The sequence below is a fragment of the Nycticebus coucang genome, chromosome 24 (genome assembly GCF_027406575.1).
Source record: "Nycticebus coucang isolate mNycCou1 chromosome 24, mNycCou1.pri, whole genome shotgun sequence".
Classification (NCBI taxonomy): domain Eukaryota; kingdom Metazoa; phylum Chordata; class Mammalia; order Primates; family Lorisidae; genus Nycticebus; species Nycticebus coucang.
This window is the reverse complement of record NC_069803.1, coordinates 32,075,828-32,092,201: the sequence shown is the minus strand read 5'-3', so window position 1 is coordinate 32,092,201 and position 16,374 is coordinate 32,075,828. Positions and strand designations below refer to the sequence as shown.

General features: G+C 45.0%; 1 protein-coding gene across 8 annotated transcripts in view; it reads left to right on the top strand.

Annotated features, from left to right (window-relative positions):
- Nucleotides 1-16,374, top strand: part of IDO2 (indoleamine 2,3-dioxygenase 2) — a 53,843-nt gene that overhangs the window by 32,874 nt on the left and 4,595 nt on the right. For all 8 annotated transcript variants that reach the window (XM_053578651.1, XM_053578648.1, XM_053578645.1 and 5 more), the window contains 5 exons: nucleotides 2,079-2,093; nucleotides 3,506-3,605; nucleotides 4,997-5,114; nucleotides 9,762-9,813; nucleotides 15,563-15,711. In XM_053578651.1, coding sequence (XP_053434626.1) covers nucleotides 2,079-2,093; nucleotides 3,506-3,605; nucleotides 4,997-5,114; nucleotides 9,762-9,813; nucleotides 15,563-15,711 — 434 coding nt within the window. The remainder of the gene's footprint in view (nucleotides 1-2,078; nucleotides 2,094-3,505; nucleotides 3,606-4,996; nucleotides 5,115-9,761; nucleotides 9,814-15,562; nucleotides 15,712-16,374) is intronic.

Below are 16,374 nucleotides of genomic sequence, written 5' to 3'. Positions count from 1 at the left end.
TGTTCATATTTATTGTCCGTTTTTATAATACCACAGAAGGGGTGAACTTGAATGCAAGTTCAGAAATCACAGATGTTTCCTTTCCATATACTCTGAATATCCGGGCCCAGACTACGTTTCCTAGTTTGCTTTCACATGATATCTGAATTTCTCATTGGGACCTTCAAGCTCCCACACAATTGGACTTTATCAAATTGTTTGTTCCCTAATGTGCCCCCCTTAAAGTCAAGTGAAAACCAGGAGCTTCAATGTGTGACCATTATATAGTGATATATGATATAGTGATATAATACATTAATATACATATAATACACATATAATATATCATATATAACACATATCACTATATAATAACACATATATTATATATAACATATACTATACAGGATGCCAGAAATGTCTATGTATTTTAAGAAAGGAAAAAACTGTATTAAAATTGTAATCCTCAGGCCACGTTTGATTTCTGCAGTTACAAAAGGTACAAGATAACAAACATTACTGGGACATATTGAGCATTACAATTCCCTTTCTTAAAATCTGTGTACATTATATAGTAATATGGTGATATTTGAATGGTTATGAACGCACTAAGAGCAAGTGCCCTAGGTGTACTGGATTGGAAGTGTGACTAATAATGCCATCTATTCCACTGAGCTCACATCATTCTTTCATCACTAGGGCCGAAAATAGTGGCATTTGTTTATGGAAGAAACAACATGAGCTTTGCTTTGCTTCTGGCCATATCCTGCATGACTTATGAGTTTTTAACAAATAAGAAATCTAATAAATAGAATTAGGTGGGAGAGATGAAATGTTAAATTTGCCTTTGAACGTCATCTTCAGGGCCAAGTTCACTTTAGCACTTTTTTTGTGACTGACTAAAGAGGCATTGAGGCTGGATCTTGGGAAGAACATCCTTAGTATAAGGGCGGTGGGTCACCAGGGGATTACCGGAGGACATGATGGGAATCTGCTTTAAAGGAATAAACAGTTAACAAAGAGCTTTGACTTTTGGATGTATTTATATGCCACTGGAAGAAGTGAGATTGGGCCACCTCATCTATCTAAAAATCTCAGAGCCCTGGTATCTTATATTTTCTATAATTATTAATTGTGATCTTTGACCATTTCTGCTTTAACAACAAAATAGGTGACCATTGAAAGCTGCTGAATCTGGCTCAGAATTTGGCTGAAAAAGAAATCATAAATATATGTGCATAAGTCTGGTCAGGGCATTGAATACTGGATAAGTTGAATTTATGATTCCTTAAGAAAGGAAGATTGGAGAGCAAATGGCTGTCTGGAGATGGTAAAGTTGAGAATAAAACAACAAAAAGCTAGTTTCCTAGGAAGTGAGGGTGCAGGGCTAGTTTAACCCCAGGGAGGCAGACACAGTCCTGGATCTTACTAGGTATTTTTCTTGGTAATTATCTCTTGGAGTCTTTTAATATGCCTAGCACAGAGCCAAGTGCTATGAAGAAATGAAAAAAACAGAAGGAAAGTACTGCCCAGATGGTCAAATACCAAGAAAAGCAGCCTACAAATGTCAAAGAGTGATTCAAACAACATGCCCTTTAGAATTTAGGAGAAATAACATCAATTCAGGCTTTAAACATCAGCGAAAGGCTGGGTGTAAGGGCAGGTCTTGATCTAAGGCAGTGGTTCTCAACCCTCCTAATACCGCAATGTATTTTCATTGTTACAAAGGGGTCGCGACCCACAGGTTGAGAACCGCTGATATAAGGCAAGTCTTAAAAGATAAGTAGGAGTAAAAGAACCAAAATGTGGGCTTGTGATAATCACAATAATATAAAAGGGGTGAAATAACTAACGGTTACAGGCCAGGTATTCTGAGGCTGGTATGTGAGTTGAGACCTGACTCCCCCTTTATCGTACAGTGGCCCATAGTCTTCTCACAGCCATGGGCATTCAAAGTGTGTCTGCAGGTGCATTGCATCAAACGTGAATGTGCAATCCTGTGTACGTGTGACCCTACAAGGCACATCTGGTTTACCGACTAAATTACTCTTTTACTTTCTCTTTCTCTCGGTGACTTCTAATAACTGAAATTGAACCAGACCCCTGGAAATCAGGTAAGCTCTCAGAAATCCTATGCTCACTTTAAAATCCATGCTAACTTTACAATAAAACAAAAAGGAAAGCATACCAGATCATATATAGTATAAGATCAACTAAATAAAATGCATAAAAAACAATACTGAAAGAAAATGTGCCCAAAATTAATAGTCCAAAAGCTGACAGTGGTGCCTCTGCCTTGGAGGGATTAGGGGGTTCATTTTCTTTACTGGATTTCCCAATTTGTACATAATAAAACAAATAAAATGCAATGCAAGAGAAGAAAACTTCACCAAATTGCTGTGACTTTTTTTTTTTTTGGGATTTTTTGGCCAGGGCTGGGTTTGAACCTGCCACCTCCGGCATATGGGACCGGCACCCTACTCCTTGAGCCACGGGCGCCACCTGCTGTGACTTCTTGAAATCGAATGGCCTGAAAGATTTCCCATTTCACTATAACTTCTGTGAAAGGGCATTCGGTGGGTACAGAAGAATGCCTCTGAAATATCTGGTTACAGGGAGTGGAACTCGTAGGCAGAGCTGAACCAGATGTCCCCTTAGGGCCCATTTTCCCTGGAGAACAAAAGGAACCTCTGAGATGTCACCTTTCCTCAAATAAAGGAGTTGAGAATTAAAGCTGTAGTTCAGAGAGGGGGCATGGAAGATGCGGACGTCACTTCCCAAGCTAATGTACCTCCTGTAATGACAAAAGTCCTAACTTAGGTTTCGGTTTGCTTTTCATCTTTTCTCAAGCTTAAAAGGTTAAAGGCAAAAGTGGTCTAGAAAGTTAAATTATTAAGTTTTGCTGATTGGACCCACAAAGCAATAGCAGACCATTAAAAAAAGATTTCCAGCTCCCACTCTGTTACATTTGACTTAAACAAAAATAAATTCTATATATATATACACACACACTCACATATCACATCTTAAGAGGAGCACTGGCCTGAATCATGGAATTATTCCTTGCCTAGTCCCACTGTAAGGCCCTGGGCAAGCTGCTTTGCTTCTCAGGCCATAGTTTCATACCTGTAAAAAGAAAGCATGGCCTTAGCAGTTGCCTGGGATTGCTCTGGCTTTGAAACTGTGGCTTTTGAGAGGAAGGCTGTAATGGGTCAAGTGACTGGCTCTGCAGTCCTGAGAAGAATCAGGTAACTGAGGGACAGTCTAGGACCTTCAGGGCCATTCTAGACATTGAGAGCCCTCCAGTCAGGTGAACATAAGTTTGAACGGATCTGTTCTCTTTCCTGCCTGGATGCTGCTGAAGATGGATGCTCACAGGCCAGGCTGTCTTGTGCAGAGGAGAAAGTTGCTCATAGTTTCACCTGGCAGCTGTCTAACTGGAGAGGAGGAGCGTAGAGCCTCCAGGCAGTGCGTAGTCACAGCACCTGCTCCAGATAGCTAACCCTGTGATCATCTCCTTCTTAAGGAACTTGGAGGTCATCATCTCATTTCCTGGGGGAGAGAGCCTTCGTGGTTTTGTGCTGGTGACAGCTTTGGTAGAGAAAGCAGCAGTGCCTGGGATTAAGGTACCTTCTCATGTAACAGCATTTTATTCTTTTAAATGAGAAATCAGTCTGAATTTCACAGGTTTCTCAATACAGTGAAACACAGACCTTGTCCTAGTTCAAGTCTGAGAAAAGAGATATAAATTCTAGCCCACAACGTTAGCTCCTCTTTCTTAATTCCTTTAAAATTTGGAATTGACCGTTTGTCCGCCCAACAAACAGGTATTCTTCCGAGTAACAAAAAATCACAGCGAAGAAGACGGACATTGTCCCAGCCCCTCCAGGAGCTCACCAGTGAAAGAAAATGGAATATTTTATAATAAGGGGGTAATAAAGAAAAGCGTGGGGTTTCATAAAAAGACAGCTAAAACCTAATCCTGATTTGAAGGGTCAGGCAGACCTTCTGCAGAGAAATGGAATCAAAACCAGAATGAGGGGAGAGAGAGAGAAGATAGATAGATAGATAGATATTGAGAGAGAACACAAGTATTTTGTTATGTTATTCCTGGAAGAGAAAACTGCTATGAAAAAGCTCAAGGGAAAAATGAAATGAACAGTATTTAGAGCTGGAAGGCATTGTTGAGGTAATCTAGACCCAGGGGTTGCAAACTTGAATTTCTTCAAGGATTGGACAGGTACCATAAAGGCCAGGCAAGAAAAAAAGCCAGTGTAATCAGCCAGCACCTTCGTGCATTTTCTCAGGGTTATTAGTGTAATCAGCCGGCACTTTTGTGCCTCTTCTTAGGATATTTAAGGTGAGGCTCGGTGCCTGTAGCTCAGTGGTTAGGGCGGCCACTTCCACCAGGGCTGGTGGGTTTGAACCCGGCAGGGCCTGCTAAACATCAATGACAACAACAACAAGAAAAGATATTTAAGGTGGATTTATCCTTCGCCCACTGCCTTCAGCAGGAAGCATATGCTGAGTGCATACGGTGTCCCAGCTCAATTATTACTGCACGTTCTTTCACCAGCAGAAGTGGGAGTCTAGGGTTACGGTACAGGATCAAATGTTCAGATAAGACTGTTGTAAGGCAGGGATGCTCCTGGCAGAGGGAGCTTTGTCTGACCTTATGGAAGATGGAGCTTCAGAGAAATGACGCCTTGGTTGGAGATGCAGAAGTAAACATGACCATAATGTACAATAAATCAGGAAGAAGAAATGGGCAGAATAGAAGAGTTCAGGCCTTGAGAGGGACAAGAATTAGCAGCCAGTGCAAAGATACAGAAAACCCCAAGCAGGGCTCTGTCTGGGAGGTGCCTGGCAAGCTCTCAGCCCTGGGGCAGACCCCACAGCAGATAGATCTAGCAGAGGACGCTCCCAGGTCAGCTGTCTGGAGCGGCCCTCCCTGCCCACCCCCCTCAGTGGGCTTAATGGAGTGCTCATGAATTGAATGCAGGAATCTCATCCCCAGGCTCTCGTTCAGGCCGTGAATGCCATCTCCCAGCTCAGCCAGGACGCGCTGCTCCAAGCCCTGCAGCAACTGAGGCTCTCCATTCAGGCCATGACCACAGCCTTGGGACAAATGCACGGTAGGATGTAGGGTGCTCTTGAAGGCGACCGAGACTGGGGACTTGGCCGGCCGGGCGCATCCCGCGTGGTGACGGTATCTCTGGCCGGCAGGTGGCGCTGGCGGACTGTCTCTGTTCTAAGGCGCTACACTTGGCCGTGAGCATTGACCTGGAGCACCTGCTCCATGTGCAAAGCTACTGTCACGGCTTTGTCCTTCTTTACAGTCTCCTGTGATGGGAGAGCTTCCCCTCTTGCGTGGCCAGAGACTTCTGCGGCATGTGGAGGCCTTGTCTGAGCGTGGAAGGAGGTTCTGGGGTGCACAGTGAGACTGGACTCCCGGGTACCCCATTTCTTCTTCTTTCTCTTCCTGCCTTGGCCTGAGGTGCCTTTCCTGTGACTAGGGCGAGCGTGAGTTGTCATTATCAATGAAGTCACTTGACAAAACCAAACCAAAAATAAATAAATAAATAATGCATAGATAAATAAACCAAACTTGACAAATAGAGCCAGGGAGGGCTCAGAAGAGAGGGTTCTCATGCCTGACAACTCAAACTATCAGAAAAGACTCTGCAAAAACCACAACCTTGCATAAGGACCATCAGTCACAATCTTACACAAACGCACACAAACAACACAGACTTCTGACCGGCCACTGCCCTGTCCATCCTCGAATGGGCATTGTTTGCTATTGTTCTTTTAGCCAAGTATAATGATCTTACGAAGTGATGTAATTTTCCTCTGAAGACCTGTGTCTTTCTTTATCTCCTGGAATGTGCACGTGGTCGCACTGCAGGGTCCTGTTGTGGAATGAACCTTTGTGTCTGGAGAGCCCCTGTGTGTCTGTTATTGAGGTGTGGTCAGCTGAGGGGCTCTGCTTCCCGGGGGGCTTGTATGGGTTCTGGTCTCTGTGCTCAGTCTCTGGGCCTGGGAGGCTCTTCACCGGACTCTATCACAGGAATCTGACTGGGTGTGAGCAAGGTGTGGGGGTTGGGGGGTGACCTGTTAAGGGAAAAGCAGAATGGGGTATAAATTTCCCCAAATCCTGCTTCACTGAAAGAAAGTTGTTGGGGAAAAAGGGTGTTCCCAGGAAACAGGACGAGAGGGAGAAAGAGCCTAGAGGGGGCTGGGGGCTTCATCACCTTTATTTACTCTTTGTTCAGAGAAAATTTATATGTCGTCACCAGGACACTTCCAGCTGAAGTCACGGGATCATGTGTTACTTCCATCCAACCTCCCTATCTTATAGTGTATGTTTCATATTCTCCATTTCCCCAGATTTTCACTTTAGAACCTTGATCACCATAGCAATATTTCTCCTGCCAAATGAGTCCCCTAAGTTTGTTCCTGGCTTTGCCAAGCTCACAACAGAGGAGACCTGTTTTGGCTTTTCCTTACTTGGGGGAGAAGACTTCTCAGGACAGAGTGCAGGAGTCTTCAGAGCTGGCGGCTGAGACTCTCTGCCCTGTCTCAGTGCATGCTGCAGGAAGGTGACTCACTGTGCATTTGTCCCAAGGCTCCTGATTAGCCTCTGCATGATAGCTGAGGCTCTGGGGAGGTCCCGGGGCCACCTCCTTGTTTCCCCCAGAGACAAATTTCCCCACACAAACATACAGTAGAACCTCTGTGGGTCGACCACTCAAGGGAGTGTAAAAACTGGTCAACACGTGGAGGTGGTTGACATAAGGACTTAGGCCAACCGTACAGACACGTGTATGTGGTGCCCATCAGTCTATGAAGATGAGGTCAACTGAAGGAGGTGGTCAGCTAGGGAGGTTCTACAGTAATTTGTTTTAAATGTTTCCCTACTAGTCAGGGGCAAAAGAGATGACTGTATCAGAATAAATTTTCCAAAAATGGCTACAACAGCGCCCACCCCTGCACCATGCTGCATGCTCTTCCAGGGCATGGTGTGGACAGCCCTTTAGGTCCAGCTCACATCTGCGCAGTGCTTGTAGCCCACAGAATGAAGCAGAAGGTAGCAGGTGACTTCTGGGGCAAGGCCAGAAAAGGTGATGTGACTTCTACCTTGGATACTGTAAAAAGTTCACCTGCCCGCATTCTGTGCCTAAGAAAGGCAGGGCGTGCTGAGACGCCCCATGTGTGGATGCCGCCTGACAAGTTAGCTCATCAGCAGAGGACTCTAGGCCCTGTCCTCAGTTGCCGTCCATCTTCAAGTCTTCCAACTGAGGGCCCAGATACTGTAACGTAGAGACAAAGAATTCTCCCTGTGTCCTGCCCAGGTTCTGACCAGCAGGATGTCACGGTGGCTTTATGCCATTAAGTTTCAAGTAGTTTCTGTGCAGCGATAAAAACAAAAATGAAGTTATAAAAACAATGGCAGATACTAGAAACTGCAAGGAATCACACGCATTCTCCAGTGACTGTCTCTGGTGTATGGTCCTTAGTTTTCTTCTGTGGGATAAATGGAGCTTGGCTGGACCCCTCTTCCCTTTGCCTCCATTTTCTTTGCACGCGTGCGGGGCTCAGCAGGAAATGCCTTCTTAGCTGCCGTTGGCCTTTCCACCGCGTGTCTACAGGAGCTGCGGCTAACTTCCTTCTGAACTGCCAGTTTACGAGCTCAACTAGGTCCAAGCTCTGTGATCTGTGGGAAGGCCAACAGATTCTCAGATGCTCCAGAGTGAGGACCAGGGGCAGACACACTTGGTGGCCGGTTTATGGCTAGCACCTGTTCCCTAAGAATTAGTTTTCTCCTCAGAAAGCGGAAGGATATTTTTCTCTCTGAAAACCCCTGAAGTGTTTGCCTTTATTTCCTTCTGGATCAACAGGATTTGTAGCTTCTGCTTGACCCATTGACAGGTGTAAGAATTTTCTTAATGGCAGTGAAGAGTCAAACTGGGTGCACGAGTTTAGATTTCTTATGAGTAAATTGGAGCTAAACTGTACTGTGAACTTTTGATCAGTTCACTTAATTCTGCCTAAACTCAATTAGAAAGTAATTAACACTGCATTCTTGTCTAATTTCGCATGATAATGAAATTATGTTAACGTTTTTGAGCTGGAAAAGATGCTCATGATATATTGCTAAGTGAAAAAAATAGGTGACAGAGTAGTATGCATATCATGCACTCACTTTCATAAAAATACACACATTTTGCTTAACTGTCCACTCTTTTTTTCCAATTTGAACTTCCTATAATATTATTTTTGCACGGGGGTGGGTAGTCAGTGATTAGCTCAAATATGCCCCCAAAAGGCTCCTTCTGGTAAAAGAAAATGTTTCTGCTCAGCCTGTACCTGGGAAATGCACGGCTTCCACCTTATTAATTAGAGAATCCTTCAAAGATGGCAATCACTCAGACTTCCGTTTAGGTAAACCAAACAATAGCAATTTTTGATATTAAAGCTTAAAACAAGCAAACAAACAAACTCAAGTTAATTAACACAAAAAAGAGAAAATACAAATCCTCGTTTATTTATTCATTTATTTTACTTAATTACTTAGTTTTAGAGATAGTCTTTTTCTGCTGCCCAGGCCAGCCTCCAGCAATCCTTCCACCTAAGTGTGTTGAGCAGCTGGGACTATAGGTGGTGTCACCACGCTCAGCTGGTTTTTTTAGACACAGTCTCACTCTGTCACCCTAGGCAGAGTGCCATTGGGTCAATAGCTCACAGCAACCTCAAAGTCCCAGGCTCAGGTGATTCTCCTCCCTCAGCCTTCAGAGTAGCTGGGACTACAGGCGCTCGCCATGACACTGGCCCAGTTAATTTTTTTCTGTTTTCAGTAGAGATGGGGTCTCATTCTTGTTCAGGCTGGTCTGGAACTCGTGAGCTCAAGAGATCCTCCCACTGGTCTCCCAGAGTGCTGGGATCACAGACTTGAACCATTACCCCTGGCCTAGTTCTTTTTAATTTTTTTGTGGAGATGGGGTCTCACATGTTGCCTGGGCTAAGAGATGAGAAAATACAGGTCCTCACTTTAATAAACAAACAACCCAGTACATACCACTAAATTATGCAAAGTTACATTTTCTAAGTTTTGTGGTTTATTGCAAAGATGGACATACACGATGAATAGTGAGACGTGCTTCCTTATACACCAGCTAATAAAGCTCTCAGAATCAGTTATCTCCCAGCACTGGCACAACTTCAGAACTGGCTGCACATATTAATGAACAGAGGTAAACGTGGAGCTCAATGAGTCTGTCTTTGATCTGGTGTGGCAGTGCTTGGGCAAGGGACGGTCCACTCCTGCGCCCTGGTTGACTGCACAGACCTTCACTTGGGTATTGATGGGTTTAATTTTCCCTTCTTATGAAAGCTTTCAGGGAGGCAATTCTCTCTGGTTTTTTGCTCTCCACTTCCCACATTCCCTCAAATATCATCTGTTTAAAATATTACATTTTTAAAGATGGCCTAGATCTCTTTGTTGTTGTTGTTAAGCACGGGGGGTGGGGGTGGGGAGTGCTGCAAATAGAAAAGGGCAGCATATGGGACAGTTTAAAGGTCCTGTGAGGGCCCTTGAGGGGACTGCGGGAGAGGACATTCCAGCTCCCTCTCTCTGCTCCCCTCATTCCGGGGCTCCGTGCAGATCAGATAGAGGAGGCAGCCCCAGGAGAGCCGCGGGGCCTGTGCACATGTAACGAATTGCTTTTTCTGTTTGTTTGTTTTTGCATGTAGTAAAGCTCACATTTTGATTGCTTCTCCAGATTATGTAGATCCAGACGTATTTTATGCAGTCATCCGGATATTCCTCTCTGGGTAAGTCCAGTGCAACTACTTTTGTGCATGAGGTCTCTATGGCATTGTCCAAATTTATCAGGGGAGAAACAGACGGATGCTTTCTAGAGTAAGAAGCATACCCAGCGAGCAGTGCTAGCCAAGGGATCACGTGGACCCACTCTGTGCTGAAAGAAGTGGTATGTAATGGGCATGACCAACAACATGGATGGTGAATATTCAAGACTGTCCTGAGGCCATTGAGAGCCATCTGTGCTCACTTTTCTTAGAATTCTATCTTGTTGACATTTAAAACCTGCAGCATGTCACCCGCAGAGTTCTATTGTTTACCTTTACTGTTCCTTTGTTATCAAGGCAGGTGGAGGGCTGGGCAGTAGCATAAAACCTTCCTTTAGATTTCCTGGAAGAGCTACCTGCCACAGCTTGAATGTCTGTGTCCCTCCTAAATTCAGGTGTTGAAGCGTAAGGGTCAAGTTGATGGCATTAGACAGTGGGCCCTCCGGGAGGGGATTTCCTCACACCAGCTATTGCGGATTGCTCTTTTTTCTTCATATAATGGGGGTCTCTGTGAGTTTTGTGATCTGGGGTATATTTATTATATCTAGATTTCTGTCTATGGCTCTTTGTTTCTTAGAAAGAGGGGAAAAAAACCCCAAAACATCTTCAATATGAGGCCTAGATAATGTCTCCATGACACCAATTTCCCTTCTTCACCATCACATGTGACCTCTGGTCCTTTCTCTTCTTCCTGATCTCCTGTTTTTTTTTTTTTTTTTTTTTGTTGTTGTTGTTGTTTTTTTGTCTTTGCTTTTAAAATTTTTTTTTAAAGGATGAAAAGGTGGAGTCAGTAGATGGATGAGGTGAAAATGTGAAATAGGCACCCTCTAGTGAGGTCTCCTATTCACCAGGGGAAGGCTGATGTGTAGCAGCAGAAAGACCTGAGGCTGGGTCTGGAGGTAGAGAGAGACCCACCAGATGATGATGTCTACCGTGGATCCATTCCATGGGAAGAACAGTGTGGCAACACAGGCTGAGTATAATATTCCCTTCAGCTCGGGTAGTTCTGAAGTGTGAGATGCTTCGGGGGAGCCCAGCCTGAGTGGGGAATCTCTGTGGTAAGGGTAGAGAGAGGAAGCCAGAACGTTTCCAAACAGTTACTCCAGAGTAATAGGTACGGGGTTTATGGGGGAAGGAACTAAACAGAGGGGGGCAAGGGCTGGAAGGCAGAGTTGAAAGTGAGTCTCAGAATTTGGGCTTTCTATGTATACCTTTGGTAGGATTTGACTAGAGATAAAAAGGCCATGTTTTTTTTTTTTTTTTTTTTTTTTTTTTTTGTAGAGACAGAGTCTCACTTTATGGCCCTTGGTAGAGTGCCGTGGCCTCACACAGCTCACAGCAACCTCCAATTCCTGGGCTTAAGTGATTCTCTTGCCTCAGCCTCCCAAGTAGCTGGGACTACAGGCGCCCGCCACAACGCCCAGCTATTTTTTGGTTGCAATTTGGCCGGGGCCGGGTTTGAACCCGCCACCCTCGGTATATGGGGCCGGAGCCTTACCGACTGAGCCACAGGCGCCGCCCTAAAAAGGCCATTTTTAAAAAATCCCATGGTACCATATAGCAAGCTAGTCTAGACATAGATTGGGAAGGAGAAGACACCCAGCCCTGGAAAATCTCCTTCTGCTTCACTCTACTCTCTAAATCTGTATTAGTTTTTCATTGTTTCATAACAAAGTTATGAAGCACAAGTTCAGCACCTTAAAACAAGGCACTTTTTAAATGTCACAGTCTTGTAGGATGGAAGCTCGGCAGGCTCAGTGGGGTTCTGTCTTTTGGGTCTCAGAAGGCCCCAGTTCTTTTGTCTGGGCTCTTCACTGAAGATGTGGGAAAGAAAGAATCTGCTTCAAAACTCAGTAGGGTGTTGCCAGAATCCAGGTTTTCATAGTCCTGGCCCCGAGCTCCCTTCCCTTGCTGGCTGTCACACAGCCGCTGCTCTCAGCACCCAGAGATGCCCTTATTCCTCATCATGCAGCTCCTCCATCCCAGCCGTGCTCCTTCCCATCCGTCCAGTACTTGGGATCCCTCCAACCTCTCTTTCTGCCACCAGCCAGAGAAAACCCTCTGCTTTTTTTTTTTGGAAAACCCTCTGCTTTTACAGGTTCTGTGTGATCAGATTCAGCTTACCTACGTAATCCAGCAAGAAACTTTATATTAATGTTAAGGCCAACTGATTAGTAACCGTAATTACATCTGCAAAGTTCCTTGCACCATGTAATATATCCTATGGACTGGTGTGATGTCTCCTAATATTAGCAGCCTTGGAGATTAGATGGGAATCTTGGGGGAATCATTTTTAGAATTCCACTTAGCCACTGTATCTTTTAAGGGAATAAATGAATTGTCCTTCTTCCTTATGTCAGAGTATCTGACAAGGATGGACTCTATTCTGCAGTGCTCATGTTGAGATGGGCCCCTGAGGGTGACTTTGTTTTTATTAAAATATAAATTCTGGGTCAGTGAATTTTATCTGTGATATATGTAAATACCTCCCTGCTCTTTCTGATGGTCAAAATGTTTTGCATGTTGCTGAGTAGCCAGTACTAAATCCTAAATGCTTTCATGAATATAGATGGCCAAAAAACATCTGGATTATTGAGGATTTCCATTGTCTTGAGAAATGTGAAATTGGCTCCTCTGTCCTATGTTTGCTTTATTATATTTTGCTTCCTTTTTAAAAATCATTCTTATTTTGGAGAGTGGAGATTTCATGTGTAGATGAAATACATTCCCTTTAGCTCCCACTTCATTAAATTTCTCAGCGATGTTAGCCCCTGAGGGGGGGAAAATGTCATCCTTTTTTGTTTGTTTATTCTGTTTAAACTTCCCCTTTTCTTGGGGTTGCTAGAAATATGCTACAAGACAAGCCTAAAAATAATCTTGCCTACAGAGATTTGAAAGGAAAACAATTCCTTTTTTTCCATGGAGGCCTGGACCTAAGAATACACCAGAGTAGTCACTGGGCTGCTCAGAGAAACACAATTTCCCTCCTCAGATCAGAATTATTGAGCTGGCAAACACGGGCTTTGAAAGGAGACATATTTCTTTTATCTTTCTGGACTGTTACGCTGGTGTGCATTCTGTCCCCTCCAGTGTGGCTTCAACATATCCTCTGGAATATAGGGGACACCTACCAGCTGTAGGTGAAGATTTGTGAATAGCCAGAATATCGTTGATTTTTAAACGCACTCGGCTAGCTAGGGGAAGCAAGAGTTGTTAGGAGTCCAAAGACTGACCCTAGGCTCCGTGCCTGTGACTCAAGCGGCTAAGGCGCCAGCCACATAGCTGGCAGGTTCGAATCCAGCCCAGGCCGCCAAACAACAATGACGGCTGCAACCAAAAAATAGCCGGGCGTTGTGGCAAGCGCCTGTAGTCCTAGCTACTTGGGAGGCAGAGGCAAGAGAATCACTTGAGCCCAGGGGTTGGAGGTTGCTGTGAGCTGTGATGCCACAGCACTCTACCCAGGGCGACAGCTTGAGGCTCTGTCTCAAAAGAAAAAAAAACAAAAAAACAAAGACTGACCCTACTCAGAACCCAGCGGGTCGGAGTGGTTAGGACAGAAAGGAGCGGGTGAAGAGGTCCAAGATGACAGCAGAAGCCACGAGAGAGGTGCAGAGAGAGCCCTGGGCGAGTGTGCTCAGGCTGGGCCACCCCTCACCCCAGAGAAGTTACATCTGTAACGTTTCTTCCCCATGAATGTTGTCAGAGCCCCAATTGACAGTCACCTCCAAAAGGTGACAGTCACCTGACCCCACCTATTCTTTTGCATATTTGTTTATATGACACAACCGAACATACAAAAACTAACAATTGAACAACTCGCAAAACCTCTCTGGAGCTCACGTCACTCAAGTACAGCTGTAGGAAGCCGATACAAATCGGGGAAACTGAGACCCAGGAAAATCTTTATAAAGTTCAAGATAATGAAAGGAGGGCACGAGGATTTCAGTTCACTCTAAATAAAATGGCTAACCTGTATTGAACGCTTAATAAGTGCCTGGCCCCAGGCTGGTGGCGTGTTAGTTTATGCAGCGTACTAGGGTTGCTCGGATGAGGGACAGGAGGTGCAGAGAGGTTGGTGAATGAAGCCAAGACTCATAGATGATGCACAGCAAGGTGGTGGCCTGTGGGGACCTCACAGCAGAAATCTGTCCTTGGAACCTCATCTCTGTCAGAGTGATGCTACCCCAACTTCGGAATCCACTCTGCTGTTCAGCCGGAGGAAGCCACAGAGCAGCCAACCTGAAATAGCCCCAAAGAAACCAAGCCCGCTCCCTGCGGCATCCCCAGCCTCAGGCCAATATTGGTACAAGGTCGGAGTTTGCACACAGGACAGTCTGCCTGTGTCCTCTGCAAGGGCACGACGGGGGTGTCCTGCTCTTGAGCAAGATGACTTTTCAAATTACCAGAAGAAAGTGAAACTTCCGTGCAGATCTGTTAGGCAAACTCAAAACAGAGAAGGTAGCTTGTTCCCCATCATAAGAGGAAAAGATTCTTTTCCTTAGTGAAAACAGAAGTCCATCCAAGGAGTTTTGAGAAAATGAAAATAGAAAATTACGGGTTTGGGGTTCAAGTTCTGGTTCCATCATTCTTGGACAATGTGATCCTGGAAACTTAATTTCTTTGAGTCTTTGCTTCTTTATCTATGAAATGAGGTAAAGAATTCCTGCTTTACCTCATTGGTTAAGGGACTTGGTTACGGGAGGGCAGATGAATGTGAAGGGGCTTGACAAAGCGGAAAGTGCTGTCGGTGCAAAGGTGCCGCTGATCTCATCACGGAGCTATCCAGGTCCCCCGAGAGTCTTCAGGATGCTGTGAAACGTCAGACACAGAGAAATGAGCAGGACAGATGGGGGAGATCCAGAGAAGAGAAGGAAGAAAGGGCATCAGAGAGACAGAGGAGAGGAAAGAAGGGAGTGGGGAGGAGGCCAAGGAAGGCCAGGGCAGGGAGGAAAGGACCTCACAGAGCCCCAGTTCCAGGCCTCTGCGGCCCCTGACGTCAGCCTGGCAAGCTGCACTCTCGGTCACCACCCTTGTTATCCGCCCTTATGAGTACCTGCTGCCGAGAGGGTGTTAGGTAAAGGCGAGGCTCACAAACGCAGGTAATATCTAGAACTGATAGTTCAGTGTGACAGCTATTACAACTGTCATCGTTTCAGGGAAGGGCACAGGGGTGTGTGTGTCTCTGTATTTGTTCTTTTTTTTTTTTTTTTTGAGACAGAGTCTCACCCTGTAGGCCTGGGTAGAGTGCAGTGGTGTCATCAAAGCTCACTGCAACTCTGAGCTGGGCTCCAGCAATCTTCCTGCCTCAGCATCCTGAGTAGCTACTACTACAGACACCCACCACCACACCAGGCTAATTTTAAATGTTTTGTAGAGATGGAGGGTCTCACTATGCTGCCCAGGCTGGTCTTGAACTTCTGGCCTCAAGAGATCCTCCTGCCTTGGCCTCCCAAAGTGCTAAGATTACAGGTGTGAGCCACTGCAAGAAGAATCGTGTAAATGAGGGAGAGAAGGGTTGTAAATTTCTGGCATGTTCTGAAGCTGGGGTTAGGATGATGCTTCCATGTTTATTCTATGGAGACACCCAATCCCTTGCCCTAAAATTACCACTGAAATCATATTCCCTTTGGTGCTCACTCTTGGCTTGTATATGAGAAAATATACTCTGAACCCCTACTACCCCTTTATTTTCTCTGACTTTACTCTTGCATAGATGGAAAGATAACCCAGCAGTGCCTGCAGGGCTGATGTATGAAGGTGTCTCCAAGGAGCCTCTGCAATACTCTGGAGGGAGTGCGGCTCAGAGCACAGTGCTTCACGCCTTTGACGAGTTCCTGGGCGTTCGTCACAGCAAGGAAAGTGGTAAGTCCGACTTTTTTTTTTTTTTCCTTTTTCTTTTTTTTCCTCCAAGAGGAGAGGGAGGCAGAGCTGAATTTTTTGTTTTTCTAGCAACTGATAAAACCAAGTATAAATTAAAATGTCATGAAGTCCACACTCATCTAAATCAGTCTGGAAAGTCTGTGCCTGCCAAATGTTATTGCTCCAAGTCAGTTGATATCAAAATATCAGATCTCGGCAGGGTCTGGGGTTTCATTTCCCAATCTTAAAGCATGGCTGTATTTCCAACTGTTTGCTGTCATTTTGTAATTTAGACAAAATTACAAAATGGGAGAGAGAAAAAAAGAACATGGGGGAGAGAGCTGGAGTTTGAAGGCCGTGACATTATGGTGATAAGCCTGGAGCCAGCAGGGAAGGGTTGCGCTCCAGACCAGAAGAGGGGTGTACTGTTTCTGAAGCTTGAAATCGCCCATTTCCTTACCTGCCAGCATCAAAGCTGTGGGCTTAACAGCTGCAAAAATAGGCACTTCACACTTTAGAGCTTTCAAGTTGGATTAGATTAAAAAAAAAAAAGTGAGTAAAATATAGTGTCATAGAGTCCAGCCTCTTCCACAAAAGCCAGTTCTGTAGAACTATGATAATTTTTCATGGATTTTTACATTTAGTGAGGTGAATGCCTGATTTACC